At 44.5% G+C, this 19591-nt stretch overlaps 1 protein-coding gene across 3 annotated transcripts in view; it reads left to right on the top strand.

Moving 5' to 3' along the window:
* Nucleotides 1-19591, top strand: part of ZSWIM8 (zinc finger SWIM-type containing 8) — a 101300-nt gene that overhangs the window by 15317 nt on the left and 66392 nt on the right. For all 3 annotated transcript variants that reach the window (XM_083148572.1, XM_083148571.1, XM_083148569.1), the window contains exons 2-3: nt 13666-13819; nt 15382-15476. In XM_083148572.1, the coding sequence (XP_083004698.1) occupies nt 13666-13819; nt 15382-15476 (249 nt within the window). The remainder of the gene's footprint in view (nt 1-13665; nt 13820-15381; nt 15477-19591) is intronic.

Genomic DNA, 19591 nt, shown 5'->3' with positions numbered 1-19591 from the left:
GGGAGCCTCTGGGAGCTGCCAATGGGACCCGCCTGTCTCTCACCGCAAAGTATCTTAACGCAAGAGCTGTCCTTTGCCATAATTATCGCATATGTTAGAGCATATACGATAATTATGTAGGTGATGTGCGGATGTTAGAGCACCCCCCCCCCTCCCAATCTCTCCCTGCGCCTATCTCCAACTGTCTCTCTGCTGTCTCTTCCTGATGTATTTCACTTTCTTAAAGTTAACATGTCTAAAGATGCCTACATACAGCACGATGTTCTGAACAATTCAAGCTGCCACCCAATTTCCCTCGAAATCCAGAATGCTCATGGCCAAACAATATTGTGTGTACACACACACACACACACACACACACACACACACACACACACACACACACACACACACACACACACACACACACACACACACACACACACACACAATGATTGCCTATACGATCAGGGTTGTGTTGGGCCGTTTGACTGCAATTCATTTACACATCATTGGCACATCATTCATCATAACTACACATGGAGCAATGCGTACCAAATCCTCCAAGAAGACAGGTTGTTATCTTTCTGGATGCTGAAGGGATCAGAAAGCAAGATGAAGGACCAGCGGGTAAGAACATTGCTTTGTTGTCATCCCCACACCTACAGTTTATAAATTATATGTTGTTCCAATTGGTGAAACGGCCATATTGTTTAAACAAAAGAGTTGCTCACCTTCCCGCTCTTCTGCATAGCCTCACCTAAATCCATTCAGAACCACTCACCATCTAATGGTTTTCCCCTCTTCACAGCGCAGTGTAAGCCAGGACAGGGGGAGAAGGAGGCCGCTGATGTCAGCAGCCCTTCCTCCCCACCAAATGGCTCGCAGTATGTTCACTAATCGCTTGTGCTGTGAATCTGCAGCATCGCAAACAGGTCTGAATTGGCCCCTTACACCTTTCACACTAGAATCCAGGGTTATTGCATGTGAGTGCGCAGCAACCCAGGATATTGCTATTGTGAATGGAAATTACCAAGATGAAGTCAGAGGTCTCCGCCCCTGCTCTTTAGCAGATTTGGGGTTTAGATGCTGGAGCTAGACCTGGCAGATTCCCAGCATGTAGCCTGATGACAATGCCGTCCTGGCATTGAATAAATCCATGAAAGTTCCTGTTTGAATGGAGTACTTTTGAAGTGCCGCACCTAAACTGGGAAATATATATATATATATATATATATATATATATATATATATGTGTATATATATATGTATATATGTATGTATGTATGTATGTGTGTGTGTGTGTGTGTATATGTATAGATATATATATAGATATAGATATATAGATAGATAGATATATATATATATATATATATATATATATATATATATATATATATATATATATATATATATATATATATATATATATATATATATATATATATATATATATATATATATATATATCTCTATCTATCTATCTATCCACTCTTTCATGAAACCCATCCGGCACTCGTACTAACCTACTGCCCCGTACACACAGTCTACCCTGTCTGTCTTCCCTTTCTCTTTTAGAATGTAAGCTCTCCTGAGACGGCCCTCTTCCCTCATGCGTGTGACATCTGATCCGATGCAATGCGCGGTCCTGTACGCTGCATGTAATATCTCTGGGTTGGGCCCCTCCTGGAGGCAGGGAACCGGGATCGCATGCGATACAGCACATGCAAAAGTACTGCATGCAATCCTGACGCCCGTAAAGGTCCCAAAGTGTATGGGGGCCTTAATACTTCCCTCTCTTATTGTATATTAGCCTCTTGAGGCTTTCCCCATCACTGCATTTCCATAATTTTCAAACATAGGACAGTTTATTACCCTGATTGTGCCCCTAGTGATGTCACAATCTAGAGTATATTGCCAGGAAATTTTCATTTGAACTTTAATGGAGGCCTCTGTAATCTTCTAAATAAGCTTTGGGGTCTGTTAATTACATTTTTTTTATTTGCTGGACAATCTGAATTGTCGTTGTAGCTACACATGAAATATGCCTTACTGACTTATTAGTACAGTTTGAGTATCCCTTATCCAGAAATCTGTTTTCCAAATGATTCTGAAAATCATAGTTTGCAGAATGTACTTTTTTTTTTTTTTTCTTCTTTGCTAAAAGCATTACTAGGGGCATCTCTAACTGGCACTACTGGGGATATCTGTAACTGGCACCATTGGGGATATCTGTAACTGGCACTACTGGGTACATGATATGTAACTGTCACTAAGCATACAAATTCCATGCCTGAGATAGTTACACAAGCTTTGTTTCATGTTTTGAAAACTTGTTTCATTCACAATTAAAATTTATTTTATACAACACAAACACAAGATACCTCACTGAAATGTAAAAATATTCCAAAATTCAGAATAATCATTTAACCAAAGTGCTTCTGGTCCCGAGCATTCTGGATTAGGGATACTCAGGGGGCTATTCAATGTGTAGGTCACGGCGGGTGACCCTGTCCCGTTCTCGGTCAGCTCGACCGAGAACATGCGGGCGGGATTCAATGTCTCACCTGCAGTGGGACGAGAAGGGGGCGTGGCCGTCACTTCCCGGCGAGCCAGACCGCTTGTGAAGTCAAGATCATTCTGCCGAGAAACCCTGCTCAATGCTGTCGGGGGAAGACCGCATTAAATAGGGCCCGGTGACAATCTCCCCACAGGAGATAGTCGCCGGCGATTTGAATACCACCCTCAATCTGTACTATACGTTTTTTTTTTTCCTTCGTTTTTTTTTCTCACACTAATTCAAGAGGAATGCAGAATAGCCAGTGCCCATTGCTGCAGACATTGTCAAGTGTGTATGGACTTGGCACTGTCAGGTCCGGTCAGTGGCGATATTGCACTGGGTGCACCCAGCTAATGTGTATCCAGCTTAAAGATGCATACACACTGTACCAATTTTTTTGACCAATTCCGTTAATTTTGGTCCTTTTGCACGATATTGGTCAAAATATCTTTCAGTGTGTATGCGACGAATGATGATGTGCATACCTGCCAGTTGTTCGTCAACTGTGCATGAAGCTCAATTTGGATATCTTCTGCGCGGGGGGGGGGGGGGGGGGGGGGGAGGCAATAAACTGTATCTAGATCATCTTTCGTCCAGGACACTGGGTTCAAGGGAATTTGGTCAGCATTGCTCCTCTGGGTATATGGTGGTAGTCTGTCCTCCTTTAACACCAAGGGTGATGACTGTAGTTTGACCACCCCCAGCTGCACCTCAGGAAGTTATGTGTTTTTAGTGTTCAGGTCCCAACACATGCAGGTGTAGTGTTACACAAACACAGATGCGAGAAATATTTTGCTTTAGGTCATCTGATGTGGGGAATAAATTATCGGAACACATTTTGACTCTCACAAGGCTTCAGCACACACAGTATCAGCATGAATTCTCTTTGGAAGCAGTGTCCTGTTTCCTCAAACCTACTGAATCATTTAAAGGGTCTAGGGTTTTTAACATTAACTGTATCTCCTGTTCAGACACCACTTATCTCTCAGTATGTAACCAGGCTCTGAGATTATGACTTTAACATATTAGAAATAGGAAAGGGAAATATTCACCCCACCCCCCTGCATACACAGACAGACTATACCCTGCAAATCACTATAGCCCCAAATACTGCTACGAGAACCGTTCATAATTCAGGAGGCCCAGCACCCTCTACTAAATAAAAGATGACACCTGATTGGTGATGCAGCCATTCAGTCCCCTATAGTAACTAGGGTTCATTGGATAGCTATCGGTAGCTTTTGACACCATCTACCTCTTATTCCTTGAAACCCTGGGGCAGGTGTTCTCAACCTCTGCCTTCCTGTCATCTCTTGGGCTCTACATTACTGCTCTCGTGACTTGCTCTTCAGAAGAATTAGGCCTTTACTCACTCTAGAGCAGGCATGTCCAAACTGCAGCCCTCCAGCTGTTGTAAAACTACAAATCCCATCATGCCTTGCCATAGTTTTAGCATTCCCTAATAGCAAAACTGTGGCAAGGTATGTTGGCAGTTGTAGTTTCCCAACAGCTGGAGGGCCATAGTTTGGACATACCTGCTCTAGAGGGAACCACATTCTTTATTCATGCACTCTCATCTTCTGCCACGACTTTCAATTTCTTATTCACTGGTCTTTCTCTGTTCAATCCATGCTGCTTCCCATCTCTTCTTCAGTTCTTTAGCTTGCTCCTCTCTTTCCCTACCAAATGCAGTTTAAGCCCCCCCACCCCCACCTCACCTGTACACTATATCTCAGTCCTGACTCTGAGATTTCTCTCTGGCATTTGCTCCATTGTTGTCGCCCCCCCCAGTCATGTTCAGCAGGTCTCAGTGATGTCACTGAATAATATAGTTTACCGATATCGTTCACTGTGTACACTGAATATAGTTTAGAGTGAAATGCTGACGATATCTATTGGTCAGAGTGCATGGGGCTTCATTTACATTTGTATGTTATATTACCCCGTTATGTGCTATTTTGGAAGCGTTAGCACAACTCTGCCTCCCATTATAGTTGCTTTCTTTAAAAAGAAGTACCAGATTTTGGAACATTCATTTTTATTTTATTATTATTATTATTATATCATATATATTATTGAACTATACACCTCAACATTGACTTTACCAGAACTTACTGCAATTCTGCATTACCAATTATAATAGGTACTGTATGTACCCTGCTAAATAATTGAATATTTTCAATGGTTGAAGCCACAGTGATAATAGGTACTAGACTCAACAGCTCGTAGCAGCATGAGCCTAGCAAAATCCTCAGCAAGGTCATGCCCAGATTATGACACGCTGGCTGCAGTCATTCTGGCTCCATACAGATGCTTCCTTTTCCATTACCGTGTTTTCATTTCCTGTCGTTCCCGTTAGATGTATGGAGCTGTGCAGCAACTGCTGGTGTAACCCAAAAGTATATTGGATTTTTTAACAAACCTGAAGCAGGTCTGGGTGGGGTTTATATAAATCTGTTGTTTTTCCAAGAACTTGGCTGGGACTCCACATGTAGTTGGAACAAGTGTAAAGTTAGTATGCTAAAGAAGATATGAATACAGCAAACCACTTATCGATATGACTGTCTCTAAGGATCTGTGATTTTAATAAGTCAATTTGTTAAAGACATTTGATGTTTTAATGGCTGTAAATTACCGGGCATAGTAAAGGCACACAAGTACTTACTGTCGTACTGCATGTTTAGCCTAAGCTTAAATATCCTGCAGATCACTTGTATTCTGTAAAGCAGGGGTAGGCAACCTATTGCACCCCAGCTGCTGCGGAACTGGACAGCCCAGCATTCCCTGCCACAGACAGCGTGCTCTACCTGCAAAAACCTACCTCTGCTTTAAAGCTTGGCCTCGGTTATAGATTTGTCAACCATGGATCCTTTGCTACTGTGCATTGCAAAGCTGCACTGAACTCATAACCGCCAATCACAGCAAAGCTCCGTTTTCTGATTTGTTCAAAAATGAAAGTTAACATATTTATAGGATGCAGCACATTTGTAATATTTTAACCATATTATTTGATAGAGTTCCTGACCTAACCTATCTTAAGCGGTAATTTTAGGGTGCTGTGTACACTGGGAATGTTCATGTCGCACCCAAGGTTTAGTAGTGTAAAGAGGCTCACTGCTGTCTAAAATACTTCTGTTATTCCAAATCACTTAACAAAAATGATCCCTACCTTTTTATTTAAGCTCTTTTGGGTCAGACTAGATGTGAGAGAGTACAGAGTACAATCTCACCTTGTGCAACCCTGTGATTTGTTTAGCTGGACCGGCGAATAGCTGCAAATTCATTTGCAAGCTGCTCGCCATGGAATATTTCCACTGGCTGATTGATGCACATGGGCTCGCTCGTGTTTTCCCTGACACTCCCAGAAAACTGCCGGTTACCACCCACAAATGACCGCTTTCTGGCATTTAACTTGCGAACGGCCAGCAATTAGAAACAGAAAAAAAAGAAGCAGGATGGCCTTGTGCATACGTACTACAGGCAGTACGCAGGTGCATTCTGTCGATAATTGGCCGGCCGGTGAAATTGCAGCCGTCCGATCTGGTCTGAATTAGGTTTTATGTCCAATTTTGTTGCAAGAGCAAGTTGATACAGTTATCTCTTTTAAAGATGCTGTACTAGCTTTAGAGGGGGGTATTTAATCTGTGCCAATATTTACAACAGGTGGCAATTTCGGCACTCGCCTATTTATTGCTGCAGTTTCTGACCGCATAGAAGGCTGCCAGTTTCCACTTTTTTGAAAGTTTGATTCTGTTTTCTCAGAAAGGGGTGTGGATTGTTGAATCCAGGGCCATTTTCCTACCATCCGCTTCAGTTTTCGACGATCCACCAAATTTTTCAAACCTTAACAGTTGGAACATTGCATTCCAACTGTCCATTTAGTGTCAGAAGCCAGTAAAAATGGGCAGGATTATGACTGTCGGAACCCCGTATTGAATAACCCCTCTTAGAGGGGTATTCAATGCCGCAGCGAGCGGCCGTCGAGGGGGTTAAACAGCGAGGATTGCTGAAAAACAGCGATCCTCGCTTTTTTCCCCCGCGCCGGCCGCTCGCTCTATTCAACGTACTGGGGAAATCCTCGCAGTCACAGGACGGCGAGAATTCCCCAAAACAGCGAGACCCGCGGCTGCTGCAGAAAACTCGCTGTTTTTAGCCGCGGGTCTCGCTGCTTCTGGAGCCGCATACGCCGATTCCCCCTCGCTCAAAAAACGGAGCGAGGGGGAATTGGCGGATGCTGTGTTGAATGCTGTCAGGGTGAGTGGTGACAGCGAGCAGGAAGACCTGCTCGCTGTCACCACTCGCAAACAGCATTGAATACCTGCCTTTGTGTGGATTCAATTGGTCTTCCTTTCTATACCTTTTTGGGTTCCTTCTTCCTCCTTCCTAATTTTTTTTCTTTTCCCCTAATTAGTTATATATTTTTTTTTAATGCTTTCTTAATATTGTTCAGCCAAGCTGTAGATAAAAACTACGACAATGTCATGGATCGCAAATAATGTACACATTTGTCACGGTTTGCTGTGCAATTAAAAGACTAGAAAAGAAAGTACAAGGCAGCTAAACCAGTGCAAAGTACTTTGGGTGTTGAGTTTGGGCAAATCTCTGCTTACCATGTCAGGAGAGTGCATGTAAAAATGGCACCTGCGGCAGTCATGCCTATCAGCAAAACAATGGAATTTCTTACAGTTGCCCAAAAACAATGGAACCCCCCCCCCCCCTCCCCAGTCTCCAAGTCTAAATATGTGTTTAGAATTCTGTATAAGGCATAAAGCTGACTGTGACTACATCAATGTACCAAACACAGAAGCTGCTTCTATTCCTGTGCTTATAATTAGTGTAGGCCTCACTGAATTATAATGCTGCTTCCCTTTATCTCTCTGGAATCTATCATGCATCATAAGTTGTTGCAAATAATTATACCTAGTGAGGCATTCATTGGAAATGTCTTTTGTTCACTTCTCTGCTAAGTTGACACCTGGACAATCGTCTATAAAATGTAGTCGGTGGTAAATATATGTATAATCATATTTGTTTGCATTCATGTTTTTTCATCTTTACGAGCATGAAGCTAGACTATGGGGCCAATTCAGACCTGTTCGTACATGTCCGATTTCGGCCCCGTCTTGAGAATGTCTTTGGTGAGTTTTACATGGGGTCCATTCAGCGTTTTAGTGGGCGTGCCCATGGAAACACTGGGCGGACACCTGTGATGCAGACAAGCCTCTGCCCCCAATTGGTACAAGAATGGCCAGTCCAGGCTGAGTGACCACTGAATGGTTTCTCCTCTGTGCGGACACGTGCGAGTGGATGTATCAGCAGGGGGATTCGGCCGGTGGGGGAGGGAGTGTGTTTGGCAAGGCAGTGTTTACCAGCTCGCTAGGCTACAAATATATGCAGCCTAGCAAGAAGGTCTGAATTACCCCCTGTATTTAAATGATGCAATGACTATACCGATTTCCCTTGAACTCACACACAAATGATATAGTGCGCACACACCTTGTACAATCTTCCAAATGATATATTGTGCGTGAAATGAATGACCTATTATTCGTTGATGATATCTTGAGCAGCATATAGAGCCGGCCTGAAGATATGACGGGTAACGATGTTGCAGGAGTGCCCATAGTACGTATACACTGAAAGATTTGAACGACTTGTTCCAATAGGTCAACATTAATCACATCATTCAAATTACCGACTGGTGCCGTGGTTCCCAAACCTTTTAAAACCATGGCACTCTAGAATATCAGAATACTTTTTCACAGCACTCCTAGGTCAAAAGTTTCTTGTTGATAAATTTAGAAAAAATATTACATTTAAGTAAATAGGGTTTATGTCATCCTTAGGATCAATTATGTAGCGATGGACCAGATAAGCTTTTGATTGCCCATATATTTCATGATTGGAGGCCACCAACTCTGGTTTTACCTATTATGAGTTTGTCTTAGACCACTAATCCAGGGCACCCCAGGGTGCCTAGGCACACCGTTTGGGATCCACGGGACTAGTGTGTACTCAGCTCCTAGACTACATTGTTGTAAAGGCCCCCATACATTAGTCCGACTTGTCCTAGGGACAAGTCGGACCTGATTTCCCCTGCAGCTCCCCAGGAGGGGGACACACGATTAGGCACTTGATGTGCCAAGGTTTGCATATGATAAATCACATGGATTTATCATATGCAGTCCCGGGGGAGCTGCAGGAGGAGGGAGCCGGGCAGGGGATTTCGGCTAATAGAGAGCCGGGCAGGAGGAAGCGCTGATTGGCTGAGAGAGGTCTCAGCCAATCAATGGCTTCCTAGTCATCTGTGTGGGCGTTTTTTTTTTTTTCAAGTTATCTGTTCCTCCCGGCTCTCGCCGCTGCCCGCGTCTTCAGCGTCTTCAAGTTCTCCCTGCTCGGTGCCCTGCTCCCGCTGTCACCTCACCGGAACAGCTTCCTCCTGCCTGGCTCCCTATGCAGCCTCCCCCTGCTCGGCTCTCTATTAGCCGGCATCCCCCGCCCGCTGCTGGGCTGATTTCACGGCCCGATTCATCGGGTGAAATTGGGCACAATCAGGTGAAATTGTGCCCAAATCGCATAGTGTAGGGGGCCTTAAGGGTTAGCATTTCTCTCCAAGCACTGAGGTTCTGGGTTTAATTGTCACCAGGGCCCTAATTGTATATTCTCTCCATACTTGTGTGGGTTTCCTCCAACAATCCAAAAATATACTGGTAGGTTAATTGGCTAATTACACACAATAAAATGAAGTGTGTAATTGTGTGCATGTATGTCTGTTTAGGGCAAACTAGATGTGCCAAGTGGATCTGATCTGCTGTCAAATTCTGTTTTTTTCTATGGAACATATAATAATCCTGTACATGGATAGTAAAACGGGAAAAATCCTTGAGAAACGGTTTCCTTTGTAGCTTTTTTCTGATCAGCTGCAGAGAAGCTTAGTGTGAGGACACAGCTGATTGGTGCAGAACCGGTTATACAGTATGGATTGAATACCAAGTGCTCCCTGTTGACTCTCCCTGGCCCTGCTTATCTTTAGCTGTGTGCTCCTTTAGAAAGGGAGCAGAAAGTGTGTTTTCTTTTCTAAAAATACACTGACCTGTATTATTGTAAGGAAGTGGTGGACTTGATGTGGAATACAATCCAACAATTTCTACAGTCCAAGATACTGTATTCATACAAGCAATCATTGGACACATTTCCATAGATCCTACGTTCAGAATCTAGGATAGAATGCGATTAGGGACACCGCCAGTTCTGGAGTTCTGGCCAGTGTTCTCCCCAGATCAATTTTGCTCCACCTGGTTATTTTTTTTACATAACACACAGTGCTAGCTCGCGCTATGGCCTAATTCAGTGCTTACATTACGGTCAGACGCAGGAACATTGCAGCTTAGGTCTTGGCGAAGGGCGCAGGAATGCATTCTTGGGCACAATTATATATGTGTTCAGCCAGCAAGTGGGCAATATCTGCAAGAGTCTTTCATATTAGTTATTTAATTTAAAATTGTTATTCTCTTGTTCAAATCAATTTTCAGTATTTCAACATTTTTGATTGTTGCACAGTATTACACTGCCAGTACTACACTGTTTAAAAATGTCTCGAGTCCCCTTAATTCCTCTGATCACCACCAAATGCAAGAAATGTGAAAGTTCAATGGTTCTTTAATGTACAGTTGATTTTGTTATGGGAAGTATTTTATATGCAATGCTGTTCTTTTTATAGACGGTATCAATGTATCTTTAAGTTCACACTTCTGAGTGTGTGTTTTTATATATAATTATTATATTTTTCTGTATATGGCGCCACAAGGTATCCCCAACACCCAATTACATAGTGCATACTGTACATGAAGAAGTAAAACCGTGACTTAAGCCCCATACACATTGAGAGAGATGTTTTGGTTTCTCATCTTTTGCGTACACCCAATATGATTGCTGAGCAATATTAAGCCAATATTGCTCAGGGATCATATTGCTCGGTGTGTATGGAGCTTTAGTTTCCCTGGGAACTCTGCTACTCAGGCAAGCTTTCAGTATAAAGTTCTTGAACACTCCGAGAACCTCCATGAGCGTTTCTACCCAATTACCTCCACTACAAGCTTCACACAACTTACACGTTCTCTTTTCACACTTGCACCTTCTCATGACACCAGGCCAACATTATTGTATGAAAGGATCATATAGCCCTGGCTAGACAAATTTACAATATGTACCACTTATACTTCTGTATTATATTCCTATGTAGTATAAACTTGGGAGCATGGTCCTGATACTACTTTGGGGGGGGGGGGGGGGGATTTCTGTTCTGCTCGAGTGTGGCAAGCTCCATTTAAGAAAGCTGGATGCTTTTAAATTGCAAGCCCTCTAAACCCACGACTAGTGTAGTTCTACTCACAACTCCCAGAGGTGTGATCATATATGTGCACTAACTAGTGCCTCAGGGTTAGTTGATATGTGATTCCAGAATTAGTCATGATAAGCTAAATTTTCTGACTTAAATGGCGTTGTACAGCATGGACAATTGAATTGCTCATCCATTGAGTTTAACAAACAAGTCAAATTGAATTCTCCCCTTAGGGGGTATTCAATCCCAGATTCTGACTGTCGGAACGTCCCAACAGTTGGAATCCTGGGCCAGCCGTGGATTGTCGAAAAACAACACTGAATTCGACAATCTGCAACTGTTTCCAACGTAATAGAGCTGACGTGCTTAAATGCTGGCATTAATGGCAGCATTGAATTGGTGGGAAGCGATATTTCCTGTGTCGGGAAATATTGGCACACATTTAATTCCCTCCTAAGTCTGTTATTATTCAGTCTTCTCTTATTTCTGTATTGTTCCCATTTGAAAATCACAATGAAATATGTGCTATATTAATCTCAATAACTTTTTTTTTTTTTCCCCTAAAAGAAAAAAAAAATACATTCATGAACTTATACACCTACTTTCTAACCAGGGTGTGCTTTGCTTGCTGTCAGGGTAAATGTGACCTGTAGCATTTGTGTTTGGTACAATATAATGGACTACTAGGAGTGAACATTTATGTACATAGCACTTGGTGGCAGGAAGAGTTTGAGACACACTTTGAGTGCTCTGTTGAAAGCTAAGAGGACAAAGTACAAGGCTTTAAGTCTTCATTCGGAGCAGGTGCTGTATTTCCGTGTATATGTACAAGCTTTTTTCTATTCATCTTGGTCTACTGTGAAGGTCCTTAGTTATCCTGCTCATGGCAGGTTGCCTCTGTTAGGGAGGGTAGGGGAGCGGTGTAGGTTTCTGCCAAAATGTATGAAGGAGATGTATAATTTGCAAGGGAAAAAACAGAATCCTTTTCTACATTAACTTTTTTGAAAACAAACTTAAAGTGCAATTATGGTCTTCATTTTAATATATATGTGTGTGTGTGTGTGTGTGTGTGTGTGTGTGTGTGTGTGTGTGTGTGTGTGTGTGTGTGTAAAGGTAACTTTATGATGCTGTCTGATCTGTATGGCTGGTTGTGGTGGCTGCCCAACCAATCAGATGATGAGAAAGAAAAATCACCTTGGTGTTACCACTTCATCTACAAGGTGCTACCAATTGTGCTCTCTACTTAATGGAGTCAGGGCCTAATTAAGCAATAGGCTGATTAGGCTGCAGCATGGGGCGCTAGGTCCGGGGGGGAGGGAGGGTCAGCACTGGCACAATAGATTGCACTGGGATGGGAGCACTTCCTGGTGCCGCTAGAGTTGGGGCTGAGCAAGGTCTTGTGAGATCTCTCTCTTTGGGAGCAGTGGTACCTGCTGGGATTGCCGGCATCACCGAGGCAGATATCTTGTGAGAGCCATGGCTGGCTCTGTCGCCAAGGCTGTGATTGATGCCACTGCTTCTATTGTAACAATATGAATGGAGCTAAGGCCCAAGCCTGTTACATATTTTTAGCAATACGAGTGTCCACTTCTGTATTAGCTTAGGGCGGCTGAAACCCTTAATCAGGCCCTGAATGAAGGTATCCAGCCTTAAGCTGAACATCCTGGTTACATCTATGGAGGGGACACACCCAGGTCCTTATTCAGACTGGATCGCAAAGCTTATTTTTTTTTCTAATGGACAAAACCGTTTTCACTGCAGGTAGTGAAGCTGAAACATGTGCAGGGAGAGTTAGATTCAGGTGAGGCGTGTTGAAATTGAAATCTACATTGCAGTGTAAAGGGTGTACACAAGCTTCGATTTTGACAGATTTTCAATTTGATTTTGTCAAATCAATATTGAATGCAATCGTGCAAATCAAATGTGAAGCAAAGGCCAAATCGAAAGGGGGTGTAATTGGAGAAATCGAAAGTAAATCGATGTGTGTGTACACACCTAAAAAATAAAGCAGCCAGTATTTCCCCTGCACAGAAAAAAAATATCTTTGTACACATGTTACATTTCCCCCGTCTGTAGTGCAGCATAGTTTTTCCCATTGGAAAAATGTGCTTCGCGATCAAGTCTGAATTAAGCTCATAATAATAATAATCAACCCAGGCAATTTTGTCTATTTTTAAAGGAGTCCTTATTTTCATTTTCTTTACTTATATTTCCTGTTAAGGTGTGTACACACTTGTACAATTTAAACTATCTGCATACAATTTAGACTATATAGTGCAGATCTGCAGTCTAGTCTATGCAGCCAAGACTTTCTGCATGAGATCCAGATGAGATTTTGACTATATAGTCAAAATCTCATCTGGATCTCATGCAGATTGTACAAGTGTGTACACACCATTAGAGAGTTATGTATCATTGTATGTTGGTACTGCATTTTTAAACCATGCTGGAAGCAGCTGGAAAACAAATCAAAGGCCAGAAGAGGGACATTACTGGGCGCCTTCATATCCGACCACTGAACGCTGGCACCGCTAACCACACTATTGATTACTTGTGCAACATTCTTTATTACAAGGCAGCAGCAGTCCATTGAGTTGAGTGATGGTTTTTAGTAATAAGGCACCAGGTATACTTGTCTTTTTACTTTGCCTGATTACTTGTTCCCTAAAGAATAGTCATTAAAAAGCATATTGTAGCCTTCTAATCTAATTGATTGTTCTGTTCTATTTTGTTCAACGTGTGTGTGTGTGTTTTGTCTCACAATTACTCCTTTTCTCTCATTTAGATGGCCTTGTGAATCCACTAGTGGAACTGTCTGCGAAGCAGGTGGCATTTCACATTCCATTTGAGGTGGTGGAGAAGGTTTATCCGCCTGTGCCGGAGCAGCTACAGTTACGAATTGCATTTTGGAGTTTCCCAGAGAACGAGGAGGATATAAGGTGCGTTGTTATTGATGCAGATGTGGCAGTTTAAAGATCGCCCCCAACTTTTTGTCACCTTAAGGGGGGGGGGGGGGTATGCAATCTGGGATCACGGCTGTCGATCCCGGCCGACAGCCGTGATCCGGGCCCGTTTGCGGTCAAATCGACCGCATAATGACAGACGGGATTCAATGTCCCGCCTGCCGATGGGCGCAAAGGGGCGTGGCCGTAAAAACGGCCATGGATTGTTCATCTGCGACCGGGATAGCGACAATCCATGGCCGTTATCGGCAGAACGGGCCTGAAAGCTTCTGAAGTCGGGCCCGTTCTGCTGTTATCCCGCATCAATGCTGTCATTAATGACCGCATTGAATAGGGAGCCGCCGCTATTTCCCACGTCGGAAATAGCGGTGGCACATTGCATACCCTCCTCAGTGTTCACTCTGGGATTTTAAGGCAGGGTGCTGCCCATCGAGTGGGCACCTCTCCCTCTAGTGGGAACACTAACCATCCAACTAATAATAAGATGATTTAGAAATAGATTGATTTTCCACAGTGTTTTTGTAGTCAAACATATATGTCTAAGATAAAGAGCGAGATCAGGGACCATGCTATGAGTTAGACAGCATTCCGCATAATGATCAATAGATCACTATGTTTAGGTCCTCGTAAACTGGCAGATGTAAACCATGTATAGTACAAGCCCCAACGCTCCTCTCATATATTGATGCAGAAGTTTATTCCCTACCACAGGTACATGCACACACATTCCCACTAGGGTTCATTTTAGTTGGTAGCTGAATAAACTTAACAGTATATTTTTGGATTGTGGGAGGAAGTCTGAGTACCCTGAGGAAACCCACTCAAGTACAGGGAGCATATGCAAGCTCCACACAGTTAGGGCCATGGTGGGAATTGAACCTCATTGCTGTCAGGCAGCAATGCTAACTATTACACCACGTGTGCTGCTTATGATTAATCTAGTTATACTGTATAGCCGAAGGAAACTGACAAAGTTTTTCCTAGAAATCACAACAGATTATGAATTTAATGACACTAGAATTAACCCTGTGGTGGCAGTAGAGTCTTCTTACCATTTTCTTAATTATAGCTATTACTAACAACCCCCCCTCCCCCCCAATACTGCCCATTCAGGCCTCCTTTATGTTTTAATGATGTCAGAAGAGGTACATGTTCTATGAAGCAACCACCTGCTAAATAAACTCACCACTACCCAAATATGCTCATTTAGATATATTGTCCTACAACATGAAACTACATTTTGGTGATCCCGGTGATAGGTGTATAATGTTTAGTATGGCATTGACAATAGGTAGAACTGCACTAGGTCGTCATTTGTAAACTGTTTTTTTTTTTTTTATGATTTCAAATGATGATAATATTTTTTCCCCTTTTTACTATGCTGCATTTAGAGTAGGGTAATTTCCATTGGTGGTATCTGTATGAGGGTATCCTAGAATTTGAGCGACTCTAGGTATCAGGTGACCTCTTTAGGAGGAATGGCCTAGAATCTAGCTGTTCAGGAATATTGAGCTTCATATTGTGTCTTCTCCCAACAGGCTTTACTCCTGCTTGGCAAATGGTAGTGCAGATGAGTTCCAGAGGGGAGAGCAGCTATTTCGTATGAGAGCCGTGAAGGACCCTCTACAGATAGGTAATGATCAGTCATTTATAGGCATACTAGTGTTCATTCTAGCACCCGCCATCTTTGAAAACCCATGCAGTTCCTGTTCCCTGCCTGGGGTATCACTGTCTGCTGTGGTGTTTCTAGCACAGGTTTGGTTTGCAGATCAGTGCTGATATACAGACCACACTGCTAGAAGCACTACAGCAGTCAGTGACACCCCAGGCAGGGAAATTCATGGAGGCAGAAGGAAAGCAGGTAGAGAATCTGCGCAAGCAAGTGTGTGATTATTAAATCAATATATATAGGTTAAAAGTGTAAAAAAACATTAAATCAAAGGAATATTCCACAATGTATTAATACATTGTAAAATATTCCTTTTAATGTTTGTTCACATGTAAACCTTTTATACAGTGATTTAATAATCATACACTTGCTCGCGCAGCTTCGCTACCCTTTTTCCATAGTATAGTCCAGGTAGTTCTCCAGCTGTTGTGAAACTACATATCCAAGTATACTAAATTGAGGGCTGTTCTCTCCATGTCCATTCGATTTTGATTTGATTCAATAGAAAAGTAGACCAAATCGATGCATGTGTACAGGGCATTAGATTCACAACAGCTGGAGAATTACACGTTGGCCAGGCCTGGTATGGTATCTGGTCCCTGGTTTGACTATGTCTAGATCGACACTTAAAAATGGTCGACCTACCATAGGTGGACATTGACAGATGGTCGACACTCCCAAGTCAGCACGCGTTTTTCATGGTTTTTTTTCTTAGACCGACTTGGTTTATACTTTACTATCCAAGTGGGCATAGACAACCGCTGCACATAGACACCAGAAAATGTGAAAAACCTGTCGTCCTTTTGAGTGTTGACCATGTGTACCTTTAGCTTGTGTTGACCTTCTGTCGATGTCAACCATGTTAGCTGTCTTGCTAGTCACTGTCGACAATTAGTGGTCGATCTAGTGACTGTCGACCTAGACATCCATCTGCCAATCAGAGCTTGCGGGCCAGCAGCCAATCAGGAGCCGGCCAGTGAGCTTTGATTGGTGGACGGCCCAGTCACAGGGAAGTGAGAGGGAAGGAGACGCGCCGTGTGCTGTGCTCTCCTCCCATTGGTGACATGAAAGGAGGACTGCAGGGGGACACCAGACTGTCCTCTCCCCGCCCGGCAGCAGCAACAACAACGGTGAGTGCTGCTGCTGGGAAATTTGCACTGTGGGGGCATAGCAGTTTGTGGCACTGTGGGGGCATAGCAGTTTGTGGCACTGTGGGGGCATAGCAGTTTGTGGCACAGCAGTTTGTGGTACTGTGGGGGCATAGCAGTTTGTGGCACTGTGGGGGCATAGCAGTTTGTGGCACTGTGGGGGCATAGCAGTTTGTGGCACTGTGGGGGCATAGCAGCTTTTTGGCACTGTGGGGGCATAGCAGCTTTTTGGCACTGTGGGGGCATAGCAGCTTTTTGGCACTGTGGGGGCATAGCAGCTTTTTGGCACTGTGGGGGCATAGCAGCTTTTTGGCACTGTGGGGGCATAGCAGCTTTTTGGCACTGTGGGGGCATACCTGGCACCGTGGGGGCATATATGTGTATCTGACACTATTGGGGGCATATGTATATATGGCACTGCACTATTGGAGGCATATTTGTATCACACCCACCCAAGGGGTCAAAATAGACTACACCCCTTTCTTTGGCGCATGCGCCTTTGGCGCGCGCATGATGTCGGCTCTTTAGCTTGACTACCGATATTTTTCGGCTCTATACCTCTGACCGGTTGGCCACCCCTGCCCTATACCATAACCTCTGTGTATAGAGGCATACATATGCATGAAGACAGGTTGGCTGCTATAATGTACATAGTCAAAAGAAATGTGTAGGTGAGCGTAAATCAGGGGTGTCAAACGTGACCTTTCAACTACACATCCCAGCATGCCCTGCCACCATTTTCTTTTAAGGAGAGGTAAAATGGTGTTAGGGCTTTCTTGGATGTGTAGTTCCACAACACTTGGTGAGCAGCAAGTTTAACACCCTTGATGTAAATCAGAGATGGGCAACCTTCGGCCCTTCCAGCTGTTGTTGAACTACACATCCCAGCATGCCCTGCAACAGTTTTAGCATGAGCAAATAACAAAACTGTAGCAAGGCATGCTGGGATGTGTAGTTCAACAACAGCTGGAGGGTGGAAAGTTCCCCATCCCTGATGTAAATGGAATGGTTACAGCACTTTATTATATAGCTAAAAAATATGACCGGCAGTAACCGGTTTGTGACATCGGGGACGTTTTGGCATGGACAATATACCTTAGCTTCCCCAGGGCCGTTTCTAGACAATTTAGCTCCTAGGGCGAAGAAAAAAAAATGCGCCCCCCCCCCCAATACATAACATGGGATAATAGAAATTACGCGCGCCGTAGGCGCGCGCCGAAATAGGGGGTGTGGCTTAATTTTAAAAGGGGTGTGGCTTAATGTGAGGCGTGGTCTAGCAGGAAAACAATTACCTTATATCACACTTTTGCAACCTGCATGACCAGACATTGGTTGCTGCAGGAATTGTTATTGTCCTCCCGCACTTAGGTTGGCCGGCTGAAGGCCACACACAGTGACCTAGTACGCCTCACAGATCAAGGCCAAACAATGACAGGCTACTTAAATAATTATACACTATTTATCCGTGATGCCAATTACACATTACGCCGTACACTGTGATGACGATTACATATTACGCCGCACACCGTGATGACAATTACACATTACACCGCACACCAAGATGCCCATTAGACCCCACGCTGTGATGGCAATTACACAATACTCCACACATCGTAATGCCCATTACACATTATGCCCCATGTGCCGCTGCCGCACAACTGATGCCGTTTACTAATATGCCCCCACAGTGCCAGATATGCCCCCACAGTGCCAGATATGCCCCCACAGTGCCAGATATGCCCCCACAGCGCCACACATATGCCCCCACAGTGCCACACATATGCCCCCACAGTGACACAAATATATGCCCCCACAGTGCTACATATATGCCCCCACAGTGCCACAAATATATGCCCCCAGTGACAGAAATATATGCCCCCACAGTGCCAAACATATGCCCCGTGACAGAAATATATGCCCCCACAGTGCCACACATATGCAACCAGTGACAGAAATATATGCCCCCACAGTGCCACAAATATATGCCCCCACAGTGCCACACATATGCCCCCAGTGACAGAAATATATGCCCCCACAGTGCCACAAATATATGCCCCCACAGTGCCACAAATATATGCCCCCACAGTGCTACACATATGCCCGCACAGTGCCACAAATATATGCCCCCACAGTGCTACACATATGCCCCCACAGTGCCACAAATATATGCCCCCACAGTGCCAAACTCACTTTTTCGTTTTCTATGCTGCTTCCGAGGGGAGGGGAGCGCATCCTGCCTCTCTCCTTCCCCTTCAGTGTGTGTACCTGAGCTGAGCCGTCAGCCATTCATATCTCGCGCCCGAGATCTGATTGGCTGACAGCGGCAGCCCAGTGACTTGAGCGAGGGGACGGAGAGACGCACGATGCGTTCCCCTCCCCTCTCCAGCGTGTAGTCGGGCCGGCCGGGGAGACAGCGGCGGCTATGGTAGCTACGGCGGCTATGGCGGCTGCGGCGGCTATGGCAGCTACGGCGGCTACAGGGTTTTGGGGAGGGGGGAGACTGCCGGGCGCCCTGGCTGTTTCAGAGGCGGACAAGCCGTGCGGCGCCCCGGGCTGCTGCACGGATTGTCCGCCTCTAGAAACGGCCCTGCCCACAGTGCCAAATATGCCCCCACAGTGGCACACATATGCCCCCACAGTGGCACACATATGCCCCCACGGTGCCACAGATATGCCCCCACGGTGCCACGGATATGCCCCCACAGTGCCACGGATACGCCCCAACAGTGCCACACATATGCCCCCACAGTGCCACATATTCCCCCAAAGTGCCACACACATGCCCCCACAGTGTCACACATATGCCCCAAAGTGCTAGAAGCAGCACAACTCACTGACTGGGTCTCCCCCTCCACTGCCATCGTTGTTGTTGCTGCTGCTGCTTTGCTTTCCTGGGGAGGGGAGGGGAGCGGAGCGCATCGCACGCCTCTC

Source organism: Crinia signifera, chromosome 6, assembly GCF_055691185.1.
Source record: "Crinia signifera chromosome 6, ASM5569118v1, whole genome shotgun sequence".
Taxonomy (NCBI): Eukaryota; Metazoa; Chordata; class Amphibia; order Anura; family Myobatrachidae; genus Crinia; species Crinia signifera.
This window is presented reverse-complemented; position numbering and strand designations above follow the sequence as displayed.